The sequence below is a fragment of the Anser anser genome (assembly GCF_964211835.1).
Source record: "Anser anser genome assembly, chromosome: 11".
NCBI lineage: Eukaryota > Metazoa > Chordata > Aves > Anseriformes > Anatidae > Anser > Anser anser.
In genome coordinates, this window is record NC_139732.1 from 15064418 (window position 1) to 15084138 (window position 19721).

Sequence of the window (19721 nt, forward strand, 5' to 3'; positions counted from 1 at the left end):
CACTATAACTTGTGATAGAAAATAGTAAATTAATTGGGGCCTATACTAAATACACATATTTAAAAGAGTTCTGCTGCATGGTAACCTTATGGTTTGTATTTCTCTTCTAGTTTAGAATAAAATTCTAATGAAATTAAATAGCATTTGAAATAAAGTGTAGTGCTATGGTACATAAAGTATGGAAAGAAGGGGCCAACGCAGCACTGACCCACTCGGGGCTGAGCAGAGGTGGGAGCAGCAGTGGAGGAATGTGCATGTAGAATGGCAGAGGATTTGCCATCCACAAAAGTAACAAGAGCCCAGATAAGGTTGCTCAGAACCTCTTTAAAAGGAGATCCCCACAAAAGCACACCATTTCCATGGTTGCTGTAGTATTAAGTCAAAAATGTTTACACAATAATTTTTAATTACAAAAAGGGGTTCCTTTGGGCACTGCAATTCTGAAAAACTATTTATGCAACTGATATCCAGAACCAGTAGCTAATACATTTCATGTGCTTTTTTTGACATGCGCATCTTTTAGTAAAATGGGGTCTTTCATGTGGCATGTGTTGTGGAAGGCAGGAACAATCTGCCAGGCAGACATTTGAACCCTTCTGCGAAAGCACCCCCCCAGAGAGTTAGAGCTGACTTTTCCAAAGGCTTAAGAACATCTTTTAGGCCCATTCATTGGGTGGGCTGTTGCACTTTAAAGAGTTTTTAGTTTTCAGTTGTCTTAGGAAGATGTGGTGAGAGTTCCTGGGCAGAACACTGCTACTGCTTGGCTTTAAATATGGGCAAGTTCATGGTTTAGACCAAACTGAGAAAGGGTTCTTTACACATTTTTTTTTCTTTCTAGTATTACTAGGTTTCTGTGCCTGCTACATGTTATTGACTACATAAAATACAAAATCTGGTAAACTTTATGATCCAGTGGAAAGTCAGTATGTCAGATGTGTGAAATGGAAGCGACTGATTTCTGTAGAAATTCAGAGTAGAAATCACCATGGGAGTACTAACAACTCTGAAAGAGCAGAATTTACTTTAAAACATCTCTCCCTCAGAGTAGAGAAAAGTCTAGAAAGTTTGACATTATGAGGAATATCATTATAATTCACTCTCTATGTGACAGTTGACTCACAGGCTCCCATCACGATCTTGCTGTGCTTGCTGAAGTTTCTGTGTCAAAGAGGCGTTTGGAGCAGTGGCTGGTATGAAGTGACACAGTGCTTGCATATGCGCGTCGCGTATGTGCAGTATTTCTGCAGTTTGTATTCTGTGCACTTGAAATTCTGTATGGATGGCTTCAATTCATTAATAGGTTACTCATCATTTATGGTCAAGTGCATCTGCAGGTCCCCTAGAGTTTACATTCAGGAAGTATAGCAGACATCAAAAGTAAGCCAGCTGGACATTTTTGCTATTCATCTTTTCCTGAGCGTCTTCAGCTGAACAGAAATGATGAGTTGTCCACAAAATAAAATGTCAGTTTTTATTTATGTTAGTCTCAGAGGTAAGGAGGCATCTCTGCCAGCATTTTGGTAGAACAGAACCCTTATTTTTCAGAGATGAGAATGAGTCCCTGGGGGTAGCATACATGAGGAGGAGGAAGGACTGTGAGCATCCCTCTTTCCCTTTGGGCTACAAGAGCTCGCCTAATATGTGTTCTCAGCATTTTCAGTGTGGTGGAGGAGAAGCCTTGCCAGTGATTCTGGTACAGCAAAGCACAATAAGATTAGAGAAGTACATAGAGACAGCTTAAACTAATGCGAGGCAGAAAGCTGATTATGGGCTCTGTTAATTCATTGGATTCAAATCAAAATGTCTTAGTAGCTAGAAGACCTGCTGAGTTTAGTACTATGTGTTACCCTGAAGATTATTTCTAGCAGTAATATATATAGTCTGGATCTGTTATATGAATGCCCATTTTGTCATTTTGTGAGAAATGACAAGTAACTCCAGGAAGAGTTATGTTATCTATCTGCTCAGTCTGACAGGAACAAGAACAAAAGTGTGTGTGTTTTGGTTGGTTGTTTCTTTCCAGCTGAACGTGTGGTGTACAAAAATCAAGTCCAGAGTTGTGTAAGCAAGTACAGTAACAGAAGCTAACCACTTCTGTAGCATTTGTCTAGGTATCTTGATGTTACAGGAAAAAAAGACATCAACAAAAATACTATTAACTAAACCGCGTAGAATTTGTTACTACAGTTTTCCAAAGGGACACACAGTTTCCAAATATGAATAGTTTTTTTTGGTGGAGAGAAGGATTCCTGTGAACTGTTAGTGTAATTTCTTGTAAACTTTCTCAAAGCTAGTCAGAAGTATGCATTACTACAAGTTTCTTTCTTCTTCATTGACAATCATTTCTCTACACTCAAGAAGACCCTTAAAAATACAGGTTAGTATGGCTCTCAGTCATAGTCAATTTTTTTGCTTATATCAAAGAAATTCATTACCGTTATAGTTAAGTTCTGAAGAATATCTAGTGGCTTTTTTGGAATTAGGCAACAGACGTTATCTCTTAGACTGCACTTTTGACTTTCTTTACATGCTTTGACATTTTATTTTATGTAATATTGTAGGGTGCCCCAAGGTGCTTTAACCTTAAGGCTGCCATAAAAATAAAGTGATAGATGAAATGCTTCCCCAGGAGCATTTTGGGAAAACTAGGCTATCAGGTCATTGGTACGTACGGCCATGAGTTAAAATGCACAGTAAAAGCAGTTTCAGTAACCCACTAAAAATGCATCATTTATTCTGGCTTATCCATTGCACTGTACAACAAGAGTTCCTGAAACTATCACAGCTCCTTTTCTAAAAATGCACATGGAGACATTCTGTCTCCCAAAGTGAGGAGCCCAGTGCAGAGCTGAGAATCATTTGGGAGAAAGTTAAACACAGAAGGGAACTATGATTCTTTCACAGCTGAGAAGTGTTCTGCTCAGTGAACTTTTATTTTTCCTACATAAATTGGGGCAAAAGATAAGCTAACAGTAAGTAGTACAAGGATTGTATAATAGGAATCTGTGTCGAAGCATAAATGGTGCATGTAAATCCTGCGTAACTTTTTCAAGCTGTTTTGCTCTTTAGATAAGTCTAGCCCCAGATGCAGTGTGCAAGCTGGATACAGTGTGATTCTCTAGGTGACTTGTGAACATGGTCATCTGAGGGGCTATCTTTTCTCTCATGCTACTGAAAACTTTCAAGTTAGAGCAGTGTGAGATCAGGAGTGCATCCAGCATGTTCTGCATGTTCATGGGCTGTGGAGAACCTGTGTGTGGTCGGAGTCTACAGATGTCCTTTTGCTACTGCTGTGATCAGAAGAGCACTTGTGTTTAAGGGCAGTTACATCTGCTTCTCAGTGATATTGAGGTACCTACCCATGAGCTCCTGTCCTCTTGGGATACAGGGCATAAGAAGGTTTGCTTGTTCCCCCCAGCTCCCTTCCCTGGTGAATGGCAGTTAATGTATAAGGAGGGGTGTCTTTTTTTTTTTTTTCCAAGCGTTTCTTTAAGTCTGAACAAAACAGATTACTCTGAGCCTTTCAGTGCTCTGTAAAAAAAAAAAAAGTCTAACCCCAGCAATCCTCAACCTTAAATAAAGATTTTTCTGTTGAATTATTAAAATTCAAATAATTGTTTATGATTTTCTGCTTATTATCTTGAAGATATCTTAAAGCAAAATAAGCATTCATGTGAAAACCAGTTATTAAGAATCCTAAGTGCTGCCATTGTTGGATACCCTCACAAAAAAAAAAAGGAGAGCACCTTTAAGTGCTTTAATAACCGGTTGTCACTTGCTAAAGAATGGACACCAAGAATAACAGCTATTCACATACAAAAAAAAAATGTTACGTTTTAGTCATGGAAAAGCTTAAGCATGTATGGTTATTAATTTCAGTGTAAAGAACCAAATTTACTCACTGGTAATGAAACCAGCTTTCTGGTATGCAAGAAACAAATCCTTACTGTGGGGACACGGTGTTTCAGCTTTGTGCAAATACTTTGAGGTAGGATTATACACACCCTCCTTTTAAAATAATAGTTTATCTACCATTCTGTGTTTGTGTCACATAGTTATGTAGGTGGAGATAAAGCATATTTTTAAAACCGAAAGGTTATTTTATTCAAAGAAACTCACTGAGTCACAATACCAACTGACTTCTGTTTTATTAATTCTCGAGTAAGTTTGTTTAGCATCTTCTCTGAAATCCTTGTATTTATGTACTTTCATTCTGCGCTTATATATATATGATTATGTATATATTCTTATATATGTATAAATCACTTTTGGTTTTAGGCTATCGTCTAATAAAAACCTCCTGAAGGCTAAAGAATTCAGAACAGCTCTTCATTATTCACAGCAAAGCATTTGTCTCTTGCATATCTGAATGCTGAAGGTTTTATTACCAGTCTGAGAATTTGCTCCTTTATATTTTTCTTAAAAAAAATAAAAGCGTGTAAAAAAATTAAAACAACAACGTGGAACAGTTCTGTATTTCTTCTTACAGTATTTAGTGTATTGTGAAATATCACTTCATATTAACGTATTTTTTTTCTGGCTCACTTGCTCTAAGGTAATGAGAGAAAATATATTATAACCTGAACTTGAAGTGCATGATATAGTTTTAAATCTTTTCCTATAAATAGTAACTATCACCAATCCACAGTATCTTAAAAAGTGGTGCAGTAGTTCATTTTGAATTCTCACAGGGTAGTTCACAGTGATTGGCTTTCTGCATTAGTATCCAAACATCACAAACTGTGATTTGGATTTTGCTTTCTGGGTCTTGCCTTTACAGAATAGCCTATCCCATAGACAGTCAATCAATTCTGTGTACTGTAATTGTGTTAAGACAGCATTGCAAAAATCTGTTTACAGCTATCTGTCCATCGATCCAGAAAGAAAGCAAGGACTGAAAAACAAGAACAACTGTCAAAGCCTCAATGCTTCCTTGCTGATTCTTCTAATACATAGGGTGAGATCCAGAGATATTGGTAACCATTTTAAATATGATACCTGCAAATTCCTGTCAGGCAGTAATACTTGAAACGGTAGTGTTAATTTCTACTCTCACAATATGAATGCACTGTGAGATTTTATATCTCTATATATGGTGTTATTTAATGAGATTTTGAGAGATCTTTCTCATGAATCTGTAGCCCTGATTGTACTTTAAGCTACAATATTTAATGAATTTCACCTGCATTGAACAAAATGAGAAGTGTAAGAGCTGGAGGAGGATGTGCGTGCCTCAGACCCTTGTGAAAGCAGTGAGAAGATGGAGAATTAGCTAATCAAACTGCTTGTGATTAAACACGGACATTATGATTTTCCTTAGCTTGTACAGTGAAAGTGATGTATCACGGATGATTCTTATGGAGGAGTCTTATCATTGCCATGTGCTGGGAAATATGAGAAATATGCCAAAAGAGGATAGAGACCTTTGTATTGCACTTGGACCCCCAAGTTTTCCATGTTTCTTTTCATTTACTTGTTAACATTTGACTGGGATGTTTTTTATCTGTTCTAGTCAAAGCTTCTGCAATTTCTCTGTATTTATTCACTGTCTTAATATATATGGTTTGGTGTTTTCCCTAACCTTTTTCCCTTGCTCTCAACTATGCTGCTTAATTTTGTGCAGAGAAATACAAATACTCCCTGTGGAAATATAAAATGTGGTTTTGAAGTGTTCTGAATGTGAATGCTCAGACATTCTGTTGAGAAGGGTACACCAATAGACCTTTCATATTGCAGATGCTTTTGATAGATCTAGCACAGGCCTCACCTTGAACACTGTGCGTAGTTTTGCTCATTACAATTTAAGAAAGACATAAAACTATTAGAAAGCCTCCGAAGGAGGGCCATGAAGATGGTGAAGGGTCTAGAGGGCAAGACGTATGAGTGGCTGAGGTCCCTTGGTTTGTTCATCCCAGAGCAGAGAAGCCTGAGAGGCGTCCTCATGGCGGCCTGCAGCTCCCTCACGAGGGGAGCGGAGGGGCAGGCGCTGAGCACTGCTCTCTGGGGACAGCGACAGGACCCGAGGGAACAACATGGAGCTGGGACAGGGGAGGGTCAGGTGGGGTGTTAGGAAAAGGTTCTGCACCCAGAGGGTGGCTGGGCACTTGCACAGGCTTCTCAGGGAAGTGGTTATGGCACCGAGCCTGCTGGTATTCAAGAAGCGTTTGGACAATGCTCTCAGACACATGGTCTGATTTTTGGGTGGTCCCATGTGGATCCAGGAGTTGGACTTGATGATCCTTGTGGGCCCCTTCACACTCAGAATATTCTATGATTCTATGTTTTCAACATCTAAATGTTGTCACTGACAGTTCACAGTCTGAACAGAGATGTACCATCATCAATCAGGTCTGGTTTAGAGCATTTCCCTATTCGAGTGTCTGTCTTCTCCACTCCCCGTGCATTACTGAAGACACCCAGGGTTTTCTGAAACTGAAGAAAAAAACCGTGCCAAACCTCCTCTTTTCCAGTTGTTATTCCGTAGCTTTTCCTACCTGGAGATCATGACATTTGCATCCCCAGTGCCTTCTTATACCAGATACAGCAGAGTGTGTGCAAGATGGAGACCTCAAATCTTAGTAAAATCCCTATATTCATTCACCCTTGGGCAATACAGGGTTTTATTTTTGATACAGGAAGAACCAAAGCTCAGTATTATATCTCCTTGAAGAAAGCATTGGAATTCTTAAATGAGTGCTGTATTAGAGACATTGAAAATATAATCAATGCTTTCTCTTCAGAATAGTCGTGGATTATATTTTACTTTTAAATTGAATTCTGGAATTAAGGGTGGTGCTGTTGCAAGTGAGAGAGAGCTAAATTTCTGCTTTCTGCATTTCTAAAGAGAGTATTTCCATGAGGGCCGTTTGTACAAATGGGCCCAGACATATCACCGTCTTATATAAAAGTGCTGCTGGTGCTCAAGCCTTGTCAAGTTTGTGCCTCCTGATCTTCACTACAAAGAAATTGTGAAAACGTCACTTTATCACTTCGAGGAATTAATTTGTTATCCAGGATTTTTTAATCTTTGAGAACATAACCATTTCCGAATTGTTTGCTTTATAACTCCACTGTGGAAGAGAGATGTTACCTGCTTTGATGTGCCTGTTGCTCTCACAACAGGGAAAAATAATGTGCAAGCAACTCAAGCACTTAAAATGCCTGAGGGTCCTGAGCACGCTGCTCGGTGAAGCTTCGCTGTGACCAGAGGTGTGAGTGCTTTTCAGCCCATCACAGTGGCAGATGTTGACGCTGTGTGACACGGGAACCACCTGGGCCGCAGACTGCTGAACTTTCCACTGAAATCACAGAAGGCTCTGGCACTGCATGGGTATTCGAGTCACTATTTGGGTCACGCTCTGAGGTAAAAAACAAATCGTATATCTCCTATCCTGTACAATGCCTCTCTTTCTCCAGAGGTAATGTTAGTGGTATTTCTGACAAGAAAAGTCATATATTATTAAATAACATTTTGAATTGCTTGATTTCAGCAGATCACTCTGATCTCTGTGTTGCTTTTCCTCCTTGGAAAGCAAGAGGTTGGAGAGACGTCACTACTGATGGCTTAATTTCTCTAAATTTGGGAATTATTTCTGAGGTAAATAATTTAAGAATCGTTGTGTGCTTCATTGTATGTCCAATATCAGAAAGTCTAATTGAAGAATTATTGGTATTTTTCTCTTCAGAGTTTGAGCACCTATTGTCTGGAGGTATCTACTGTGAACTGTATAATTGTTGGCTGCTCAGTACAGCCACTTCTCCCAGCCCTTGGCAGCCTTTTCCAAAAGAAAAATCTGTCATATCTCCATCTTCTTTGCGTTACCTCCATTCTGGCACACTGTGGACCCTGGTTTAACCAGTATGTTGAGCACGTGTATTTTTAAAGATGTTTTTAGTTCTGTTGAAGCTGCTCAGGAGCTACTGCACATTTAATGTGACAAAAATCTTAAATCATTTCTGCTTTTAACTCTGTATGTGTGTATTCGTACATGAAAATATAAATAGAACATGATTGATAACTTATTTATGAAGGTTGCAATATTTAGTTCACCGATACCATACTGCGATAGTTAAAGTTTTTATCAAGATAAAAAATTAAAAGGGAAAAAACATATTGGTCACAGGTGTGCCAATGCAGTAATAAAAGCTTTAAACTGGAACTGATGGAGGTCAGAAGCATAGGCCAGGTAGTGAGATGGACAAAAATCAAATATGGCAAAATATGGGTATTTATAGTAAGGTCACTGGAAGGATGGATAGGAAGAAGACTATATTAAAAGTCTATCTGTTAATGCATAAACCATACAGAATGACCTGGAGGAACCGGAAGTTTTAAACTGCATTTTACTTGATTTAGCAGTAATTTTTTTGGAACAACTCGAAGGAATATCAACACAGGAGTTGCAGTGGTTGCTCTGGAAAGACACCAGTGGGTGAAGGAAGTCTGCCTTGGAGGAGGACGCTGCCTTGGTTCCTGAATATATTTTAGGAACTTGTTGAAGGGCCCAGAGAAGTTCCCAAAGCACAGGGCTTTTTGGTAGAAATCAGCGAAGGCTTCAGGTGTCTGTTGGGGAAAGTGGTGGCAGCACAGACAGCAAAGCTCTTGCACTGCATCTCTTACTTCCAGAGTCATGCTGCCCAGCAGGCTGCCTTCCTCTGCTCGCTGCCAATGCGCACAGCGGAGGCCATGAATGCAGGAGCCAAAGCTAGGTGCTTAAAGAGAGACAGCTGGCAGGCTTTAGTGCCTAAAAGAGCCTAGGAATAAGGCCTTTACTTGTATATATGCACACGTGTATATATATGCAAAATAGTGTCTCTGTGTGTGTGTAGATATGTATATATATATCACACATATATATATAAACATATGTTATGGTCAAATACTAAGTTGGCAAAACACTGTTCCCAACTTGTATAAACATCAGGCTGTACTGTTCAACTGAAATAACCAAGCTTGGGGATGCATCTTCAACACCTGGTTCTGGGTGTTGTTTATTTTTAGACAGCTGGAATTGTTTGCTTTTTGTGTTGGATAATCAGTTGGGTTTTTTTCTTCCTACTAGCTCAGTATGTGACAGGGTAGCCTAGAGCCCCTCAGAGCTCCTTCTGCGGCACAAGTCATCTTTTAGCTGAGCATGGAAGTTGTTCGGATAACTGCTGCTGCCATCCCAGACCACACTGCTTTTGTGGTCAGGCTTTGGTTGCGTGGGTGCATAGGTGGGCGCTGTGACGTGTGACTGGCAAGCTTCTAGGAGATTCCTGGCTGTGTTGGCAAAAGAGGCAGCAGTTAGAGAAAAGGGCACTCACTTGTGCACAAATGCAAAAAATCTGGTATAGAGTTGTAAGCTTGTGTTTACATGTTCCACATCTGTACACAGGAACATCAGTGTAAATGTGTATGTGTTGCATAATTACCCAATGAAAAGTCCTGTCATTTAAAATTCCCCTAGCGTGGCAGAATGCAGCATATTTGAGACACCCGAGATATCAGGAGCAGTTACTTCATATAGGGTCCTTTTGTTACCTTTCTAATTGTTGACTCTGTAAGCTAAGGCTTAAATCAGTGGCTGTGAACATGAAAAAAGTCTGTATGAACAACCAGTCTGTTTTGTCCTGAGTGAATTTATGATATGCTGTGGTCATCATTCAGTGAAAATCAAGAGCCAGGAATAGTGGTTTCACATCAATACAGTCAAATCGCTGCTTAAAACTGGAGTTATAATCCTTTAAACTTAATTTTGTGGGCAAATTGCAGCTGCCAGCTTCTCAATTTGATTGGTTCCAAAGACAACCCAACGTAAGAAATTGAAAATGCCAGGAGGCATCAGTCCTGTAAATATATTAGTGTACCATCTGGAGTGTAGTGACCTTGGACATTTTGCTTGGCCTTAGCATCTTACTGTTGGAATTAATTCAGCTATTAATACTTGATTGAATTTTCGCCTCTGACTAGACGGAACTTGATCTTTACTTCTCACTCAAAGAGCAGGTGATATCTAATTTAATAACACGTGAAATGTGCATGATAATAATTTGTTAGTCTTCTTATAGAAAAAGACCAAACAAATAAGCACAGATTGCTTTAAAATCTACTGTACAGTACAGGAAAGAGAACAAGCTTTCTGTTTTTCCTGACAGTCTCAGTGAAGCATAACAACTAATTTTAGAAATGTCTGCCTTTGAGCTATTATTTATCTAATTAAAAAAAAATAATCTAACTTACTGTACCTTAAATCATTATCAAGTTTTAGGGAAACAAGTTCTAGATTAAATTATTTTAGTACTGGTGAAATGTTGCATTATTGATACAGGGTCCAGTGAAATTACTGGAAAGAATTCTATTGATTTTAAGTGAGCTGCAAATCAAGTGCTTCACAAGCTAATTTGCAACAGCATGGTGAAGAGTATCAAACCTTTGGCTTGCCAGAAATTAAACATAATCCAAACCTCAATGTATCCTGCCTGCAGCTAGCATATACATGGATATTTAATTGTGTGAACATGGATGGGCATGTTAACGTCCATCACACTGCTCTTGTTGTAATTTTAGAGGTACCTGTAAGGACTGGTGCTTTAGGTTGGAAGGGAATATCAGAAGTTGTAATGCAAGCTGCCTTGTTGCTAAGATAGTTTTTCATTACAGTAGCATGAGTGTTACAAGAACTCTGCACAAACAGCATATTAATCGCTGGTAACACAGAAGTCTTAGGTAAATTAGTATTGAGCAAAATGGTGGTGTTACCTAGTCTCTTAACAGTGTTTAAGATCTTGCCAATCTTAGAAAGATTGTTATAATTATAGTTCAAATCTGTCTCAAGGTATGCACTACAAGCACAGTTGCTGGAAGAGCCTTTAAAAATAAATGATGTTTCTCCAAAGCAGTGAGATACTGAATATGTCACGTATGAAATGCACACCACAGAGGGAAGCCAGTGGAAGGCTTCAGAGCACTCTAAGGTTAAGTTCCCATACAGTTAACATAAAAGCAGTATTTTATGTATAATATGCTTGCTTAACCTTGCTCGTAAACTTAAATAAGCATATTTCTACATGCACGCTGATCTACCAAATGAAAATGGTTTCCTTGTAGGCCAGTATTTACACAAGCATGTCCTTTTTGTGAAGGCGAGACCACTGTGTAGGGTGGCTGCACCGTGGAAGCCTGGGCTGCTCAGCTGTGCACCCTTCTGCACGAGGCAGAAATAGAGGCCAGACTCTGAGATGAGCCGTTGGAGCTAGAAAATAGAATCAATAAGTAAGGACAGCAGAAAGCAAAGTATGATATGTGAGGATATATTAATTTTAATTTCATATACATGATCTGCTCGTAATATGAAATAATTGAGAAACAAATAAATAGCAAATTGCAACAGCTGACTTATGAACTGTCCTGATGGAAGAAGGCTGAGAATGATGGCACTTCAAGGTGAAGCCGGGTTTGGATTGATGGAAGGGTCAGCAGTCTCCCTGGAGTGGATGGCAAATCTTCCATCACACTGTCCCCCGCCCTGCTCCCTGTGCAGCGAGGCTGAATTTCATCTGTTAGGCTTACTTGTGCTCACACAGAGCTGTGAATTCTCACAGTGGTGTACTTTAATGGTTTAATTCTGAAAACATAAAAGATGGGAATTAGAAATGCACAGATCTGATTTTTTTGGAAGCGTAACCTAAACTTGTGCAGCTTTCAGTGCCATCTCTGCCAAGTACTACCACCACCACCACCACTACTACTACATGCTGCTACTGTTTAGTTATTGTATAAGGAGTTTCAAAGCCTTACCATGTTATTGTAAATGAAGCATTTTAGTGAATCAAATCCATATGAGAAAAAAATGCAAATAGGTAAGGTGTTGGCATCTGAATGGTGACATTAGTACTAAATCCTGAACAAAGGCTCATTCTTGAATCAAACTTGTCACTTGAAAAGGGGCGTTTTGTACCTGGGTATTCCTCACATCAAGAACATCACAAGCTAAATGGTGCTGGAGGGCTAAAATGAGAAGCCTGAGCAGACATCAAGAGGGATAATACTGGATAATAAATCTCAGTGAAGAGAACACTTCAGAGCACAGCAAGGCGTTAGCTGTTAGCAACATAATCTAGAATAGTACACACACAGCCGGCCAGTGTAGGGCCTTCCATAATTTTGTGAGCAACTTAATTACAATCACAAGGTAAGCCCTTCTCTTGCTGTGCTGACGTGCTTGTCGTTCATTTGTTCTCCCCTCTTTCTTGTTTTACTGCCAGCTGCTTGGATGTGCGCCATGGCACCTATCCGGCAAAGCAGGGCAGCCTGCTGGTTTTGTGGAGGCACATTCCTTGCATGGAGACCCCAAAATGAAATGGCTTGGTCGAGTCTAGATGACTTGTATAATCAGCGGAAAGAAAAGGGCACTGCAGCTCAGATCCTGACCTCAGAGAGTTTAGGAACCTATCAAAGTGCATGACTTAGGGTCTGCTTGACCAGGCGGCATCTCCCATGTAATGCTTCCAGCAAAACTGGTCTCATGTTACCAAAAATCTTGCTTTATTAAACTTGATTGCTTAAATTGTTACATCTTTTCCCTCCTTTTCATGTGGCTTTTAAAGGTGTAAATCCTTCTGGAAACACTATTTTTTTCTTCCATTTTTGAAGCAACTAAAACATACTGTGAAAGAAAGAGAAGTAGTGCTTTAGTAAGCCAGACAGGGTTACCCGATCACTGCACTGGTGCAAAACACTAATACAAGATAAATAAAAATGCAGACTGAGGGTTTGATTGTGTATGTTTGAAATGTACTGTTTAACTGCCATTATCTGTAATGAAAACAGACATGTTGTTATCTCCTGTTTAAGAGTTCAAAATCCTGTGAATATTCTGAAGGGCCTTTTATGTGACATCTAATATCTCATTTGGCGTGTATTGTGTTTGCTTGTTAGAAAAGCTGTGTGTAAAACTGCCTTCGATGCACATTTTGAATAGGTAGGCTGCATCATGCAGTTGGATGTGATGTTTAAGTGCTCACATTTGTGCTCTAGTCTTCAAAGCAGTCAGGTTCCAGCGCCGCGTTCTGTTGGGATGATGCAGCGGATATTCACCCTGATCTGGATAATAACGGGTTGTCAGACACGGCGGTTCTACAAACCTTAGAGCTGACAGAGAAAAGAGTAGAATTTCTTGCTGTAACTGATTCTGCTCAATACAGGGCACGTAACAAGAACCAACCCATTAGGTTACCTTTTTGCAAATGAGAATGTAATTTGGCAATAGCAACAGTGACTCCTTTTTTCTTTCTCTTTTCCCAGTCTCAGTTCTGAACAGAAGGGATCATGGCAGCATAACTTAATTTGTCCTTTAGAAGATTATTAAGGAACCAAGAGGATCTGTGTTATTGCTTTGTTAGAGGATTCCCCCTGTGTATCCATGGGTTATGTGCCTCCTGTTGGATTAAATCTTCTCTCTAAGGAAGAATCTGGTTCAGAATAAACTCTGAATAATCAGATTATCAGAATTTAGCTGATGAAATATAATCGCAAATTTATCCGAATTTACAGAAAATTGTTCTGAATCCTGATATTTCATACTCCGTGTTTTAACAAATACTTCTACTTGCATTGTCAAAAGCCAGTTAAAAATGGATCAGTCATTATATTTTAGGTGGTTAAACCTTTTCCCTGCTTTCCCTCCACTGGGGTGGAGAAGGAGAGCACATGGACAAATCTTTGGAATTCCGAAGTCTGTCATCTGGTGAGTCGTACCGAGTTCCTTACAAAATACATCTTGAGAGTAATCCATTCTGAATAAAAAGTGGGAATAGCCAGTATCGAAGCTGGCATGTTATGGCATTTGTGTTCAGTCTTCTGCCTCTGTCTGGGCCACAAAAACAGAATGCTTTGATTGTTGGTAGTTTAGGGTGGTTAGTGTTTCTTTTCATATATATATATAATATATATATATACACACACACATATATATAATTTTTGCATTAATAAGAGAATAATCTTCCCCTTACTTTCCAGTGCTGCGTTCTGCCAGCTTGTACCCATGCGAAGCTCCATTCTCTTACTCAGTGTTGGCTGCTGCTGGCATCCTGACTGGGAAAGACTGTGTCCCTGGATCACAGGCGGTGCCTTTGGCAGAACGGGCTGATGCGCTGTTTGCAGTGCCTGCCACCAAACCCATTTGGGGATTTTGAGAATGACAACCAGAACAATGTCTTTCTTTCCTGTTCTCCCCATTTCCTCCTTAAGCCAAAGTAAAAGCAACATTTTACACATTGGAAAGGATGTTAATGAGCTCCAGCAAAGTGTCTTGCTAATGTAGTCATTCCTGGCTCTAAGAGGTTGGGGAAACTTGAAACCAGGCTTAGTGGGGCTGCCTGCAGACCGTGCAGTAGGAACGGGATCCTCTCTTGATAAATAGCATGGGAAGGAATGGTTCCAATTAGTGGGAGGGAAGCTTCAGTATTGCTGAATGGATTTCTTTCCTTTGTATGTTTGTGTTTTCAAAAGGAAACTTCGCTTTCTGAATATGCATGCTTACATGGAAGAGTTGATGTTTTCATTCTCTAAGTACTTGCTGAAATTGCACGAATGCTTAGACACAAACACTCCAGTGTCTGCTAAGGGTTGGAGAACAAAAGTACAAGCTTTCAGCTTGTATGACACTTCAGAAATACTAGTTTGGGGCCTTAGATAGAGACAGACAGAGCTGGCTAAGAAGTCATTCTCAAACCACAGGCGCTCCATTGAAGGGAGAGGAATAGGCTTGGCAGACAAAACAAACAATGCAGGGTGTACTGTAAAGCCCAGCACTTTGCTTTGATTTTTCAGCTCAGCTGGAACACTACCGAGTGATTTATAGCAAGAGAGATTTATAACTCGCACATCCCTGCCTTTTGGTGTCCCAGGCATACCTGAAACAGCCTTTTCCCCTAACCTGCTTTAACCAAGTTTTATCTGTTGCTGGCTTTCAAATACCTGGCACTGACACTGTACAAATGTGGAATTTCCTTGGGAACAATTTTTTAAAACAGTTAAAGACCTGTCCATGTAGCAAAGTTGTTACCCTGTATAGCTCTCCATCTAGAAACTGTTCCAGAATAAAGTGATTAACCCAGGCTGGAGTTAATTATCCCAGGAAGACAAATAAAATTCCTTTTGCGTCCTGTGTTTATGCTGGGCGTTAGACCAGAATAGCAGGGCAGAATTGGCAGAATCAAGTTTTGACTGATGGGAAATTTCCCCTGTAGACAAACCTCAGACACATGTCCTAAAATTCCAGGTTTAAAGCAACTACTGACAATAAGAAGTGTTTTTTCCAGACATTTTTCCAAGTTCCACATAGAGTGAAATTTGAGGCTTCTCCTGCTTCACCATGATTTTTTTTTCTTAGATAAATCCATCTCCACTGCCTAAGCTTTCTGCTGAAGAAGCATCTGTTCAGAGCACAGGCAATGGCGTGCTACGTTTTATGTTCTCCATAGGCCATTGAACATCAAGCCATTGCACAAAGGATTCAACATTTGAATTACAGTTTCTCAAATTCAGGAAGAAGAAAGTTCTTTTGCAATATCTTAGCTAAAGTGCAGCGCATCAGAGCTTGTTACACTGATGGTCCTTTACTCTGACATTTTGATTTAGTTTAAAATTCTGTTTAAACTCTACTTCTAGATAGTGGTGCTTAAATTTTTTATTGGCAGTCTGTTTAGAACTAGTCTACCCCATTTGTTTTCCTGCTGTGGATTGGCTGACAAAAATACAAAAGTAAACAGTAGCTTGGAAACAGTCTCTGAAACTTTAAAGAAACCAGGGATCTGTCAGAGGAATGGGTTCACTAGGAGGATTCAGCTCTGGTAATTTCACACCTACCTTGTTTTTTAGAAGATGAGCCATCCTACTGAAAACATCAAGATCAGTGTCCTATGTTTAGGTAACCTCTTTAGGGACTGAAAAAATGAATTAAAATGCTACATTCATGTAAATGTCTTTTGGCTGGCATTGTTGTAAAACAATGTCCGCATAGGCACTGTAATTTCTGAAGAGTAAAAATCAAAGTATCTTACAAATTTTGATGCTAGTTTTGGTAGTATCATAGAATCATTAAGGTTGAAAAAGACCTTCAAGGTCCAACCATCCCCCTACTACCAATGTCACCCACTAAATCGTGTCCCTCAGCACCAGGTCCAACCTTTCCTTAAACACCCCCAGGGACAGTGATACCACCACTTCCCTGGGCAACCCGGTAGTTCCTGCAGCCCACAGTTATCAGGGAATCTTCTGTACTGTGATGATTATTAAGGATAAGAATTGGTGTTTCTGCCTAAGATTGAGTAGTAGAACTCTAATCTATCTTTTAGGTCAATTTAGTGATTGTGAGGGGTGACAGGAGGGTTTTTAACTTGGTCTATTCTAAATTGCAAAGTCTGTAATTTTCTCCCAAGATATGATTTGTGTAATCAGATATCTAGGTAGTATTGTCATTTGTCCAAAACACTTGAAGCCTAAGAAAGGAAACATCCAACCTGATGTGGGAATGATCTTACAGACTGAGTATCAATTGACAATTGCTATTCTACAGAAGAAAGGATTAACTGCTCAAAGAAATTATGCTGATCTTGAGAAGTCTGTATCTTGGTTATCTGAAGAATTATTAGCTTTAAATTTTGTTAAATAGAATTTCAGTCTTTAAATTGCTGTCAAATTTATGCGAATAAAAAGCATAATTTTCAAACCTACAAGATGAAACCTGGTTAAAGCAGAGCCACTCTGTGTAATTCTGTAGGCAGGGAATTTCTAAAACAAATACCTGGAAAGGAGCAACCCTTTTTGACAGGCACATTTGCTAGGCACCAAGGCAGTTCTTTGAGAAATTTCGTCTGTATTAAGTTCAGCTGTTCTCACTGCAGGGAGGTTTCATTATTCATTTAACTCTTTTGGGAACAAAGGTACAGATCTAAAAATCCTTACCCTGAAAGATGCTGAACTCCCTCAAATGTCTTTGCTTATTATGTATCACCAGATCAGCCCTCCAATTTTAACACAGAGGACCAAATATATCCCATATGCGAGTCTTTCAAATTCAGTGAAACTATGCTGAGGATGAACTTGGCTATCAACAACTTTTTAGATCTAAATATCAAGGTCATTGCTTAGATCCTTTAGTCCTTGATGTAGATGTCTCATAGCTCATGAAAGGAGCAAGGCTATTTAAATATTCAGGGAGCAAGCAGCGCCCGTGAGAGCAGCAAGAGGCCTCCTCCTTTAAATAGGTAAAGGGCCAGAGCGCTCAAAATGTAAAGAGGGAAAGGAGGCAAGATACCTGCTGTGGAAGAGGGTACATGGCAAAACTCAAAGAAAGATCTGAGGCGGACAAAAAGCAGGCAAATCTCGAAAGTTTCTACTGCTAAAAAATCTAGGAAAATTACTTTTATTTTTAACAGCAAAATGTAAAATGGAACAGTAATGCAAAATCCCATTGCTCTGCCCAGCCACTGTGGCCCCATTTCTCGTTAGAAGGATCCACAGTTCATCTCTGTATCACTGAAACATTGGATTTTTTTTTTCTTTGTTTCCTTTTTTTTTTTTTCCCTTTTTCTCCTCCTCCTCAGAGGATGTTTCAAGTTATGGAATTTATTTTATTGCTTAGACCCAAGTACAATAAAGGAAAGAATCAAGGTAATTTTCCTCCTGTCTCTCATCATCAACTTATTATTCCTCTGGCTTTCTGCACCTTTAGTTGAGTGGGAAAAGAATCCAAGGCTCCCCTGTCAGTGCTTCCTACTAATCCATCGTGGTGTGTGGAGGGAGCAAGTGGCAGCGGTGAACGTGAAGTCCAGACTGAATACACAGAGGTATAAAATGAATTTACAGGTGCATTTATAAGGACATACCTGAGAAAGGCTTTGGGCTTTTAGTAGAGAGACTGAGCATTTCTCGATATACCATGCAACTGTAATCTACTCAAGGAACTTCCTTTAAATTTTTCTTAAAATACAACTGTAGAGCTTTAAAGGATGTCGCATTTAGAGTTCACATTCTACCCGTTTCTTTCAGAAAATGTGCAAAGCTGTTTGTCTCCCAGTCAGAGACGAATGGGAGCGACTGCTGGCATACTGAGGTGTCACACTGAAGAAGAGTGCAGGCAGAGCTGGGCTGGCAAGAACGTGGTCTGCAAGGAACTTGCTTCTTTTGGATAGGTCGTAAAGCAGGTTAGCCTGATTCTTAGTTAATTTTTGATTTTAAGTGTGTTATTTCCTGTGATGAAAGCGTTTACAGTGTATTTTTAAGTGAGACATGTATAAGTGCTCCATTTAAACTGTCAAGAATCAGGGGTCCCAGAGGGAACATTTCTTTGAGCAAAAGCTTTTGAGAAGCTGGTAGCTCCTTGAAGGTGTAACGTATTTGTCACATGATTTCTAGTTTCCCTTGGGGTTCTCCTAGTGGGATATTTGGGGTTTGGAGTCTGTGAAGAAAGACCATGAAATACTTGGCTTCCTGGGGAAGCACTCATCCTGCGCACAGCACCAGCTGCAGTGTTGCTGGATTGTACAAACAGCTGCCCGAAATTGCGCCCCCGTCTGTTACTTCTGTTTAGCTGCTAGATTTACACTCATTCAAAGCAAACAGCCTTTCCTCTTTTCAGAGCTGGCAGATAAAGCAGTGTGCACACTGTATGAGGGCAAGTTACATACACCACTGAATTGGCTGCAGTTTCCATGACCAGCTTGTAGTCTAAACTAGCTGGCCTGGTCTTTTGAACAGAGTAAATTACCTTGCCTAATAATGCGTCTATAAACACTGTTAGAATTAAACACCAGAAAGCCATCAAATTGCTCAGGTCCATTTCAGTTACTGCTAAGTATGTTGTTTGGGTAATTTGTAAAAGTCTCTAGAACTGCCTCATCTTTCAAAAGGACATTTATGGAGTGGTTTGATATATTTGGAAGGGCATAGCTTTCCTAGTTCTTTCAAAGAAACCATCACTCTCTGAGCAGACTTAGGATCTTACAGAATAATTGAAATAAAAAGGAAACAGTATTAGAATCCTCTAAAACCTGTCTTGAATAATGAAAAGGCAGCAGCACTGATACTATGACCAGATGTACAGTACAGAAACTATTTTTCTGGCCAGCAAAGTCTTGTTCTCTCTGTGCATTAGAAGACAGAACATTGAGCTGAGCTGTGCTCTTGACCTCTGAATAAATATGCGCCCAGTGCTCTTACTCCAGACAACATTCTTTTCCAACCACATCAGGAAAAGTTCCCCAAAGTATTTACTTCTGATTTCAGTTTCTGCTGACTACAGCTCTGTCACACTTTACACACAAAACATATGTTAGTACAATTCAGGTTTTAGCGTAGAGACCCTTATGGAGCCAGATTTTAGATCGTTGGTTTGTTTTTTAAAATCAGTCATCTCTAAAGACAGAAATAAGAAATTTCACAATGAGTTGTGTTGGCAGGTGAGTTGTGCAGCCTGTACAGTTTATGTTGTCCTATGACAGTCTGCAATGCATTGCAGTTATGAAACGGGCATATTATACTGTGAAGTAGAGGGAGAAAAGTACTTTATGTATGTAAATTATGCAACATGTAAAGCCTGTCGTGTACCTACATGTGCAAGTCAGTAAAGTTTTTGTATACAAGCTTCCACTGCAGTGAAAGAACCCAAAGGACTGAGATGCCCAGATCCTAAGAATTCCAAGAAGGGTAAAATGTCTGCTTTGTTAATGGACTTTAA

The 19721-nt window shown here is 39.6% G+C and overlaps 1 protein-coding gene across 8 annotated transcripts in view; it reads left to right on the forward strand.

Moving 5' to 3' along the window:
- Window positions 1-19721, forward strand: part of LOC310879827 (uncharacterized protein) — a 225534-nt gene that overhangs the window by 194059 nt on the left and 11754 nt on the right. For 3 of the 8 annotated variants that reach the window (XR_014571125.1, XR_014571126.1, XR_014571127.1), the window contains exon 5: window positions 18035-18062. Coding sequence is in view for 1 of the 8 variants with exons in the window: in XM_083794750.1 (XP_083650876.1) it covers window positions 18035-18177 (143 nt within the window). In the remaining 7 variants the exon portion in view is untranslated. Of the gene's footprint in view, window positions 1-4860; window positions 4935-7122; window positions 7210-17717; window positions 17765-18034; window positions 18190-19721 lie in introns of those variants that run through there. The other 5 variants (XR_014571135.1, XR_014571136.1, XR_014571137.1 and 2 more) reach the window with 5 other exon arrangements.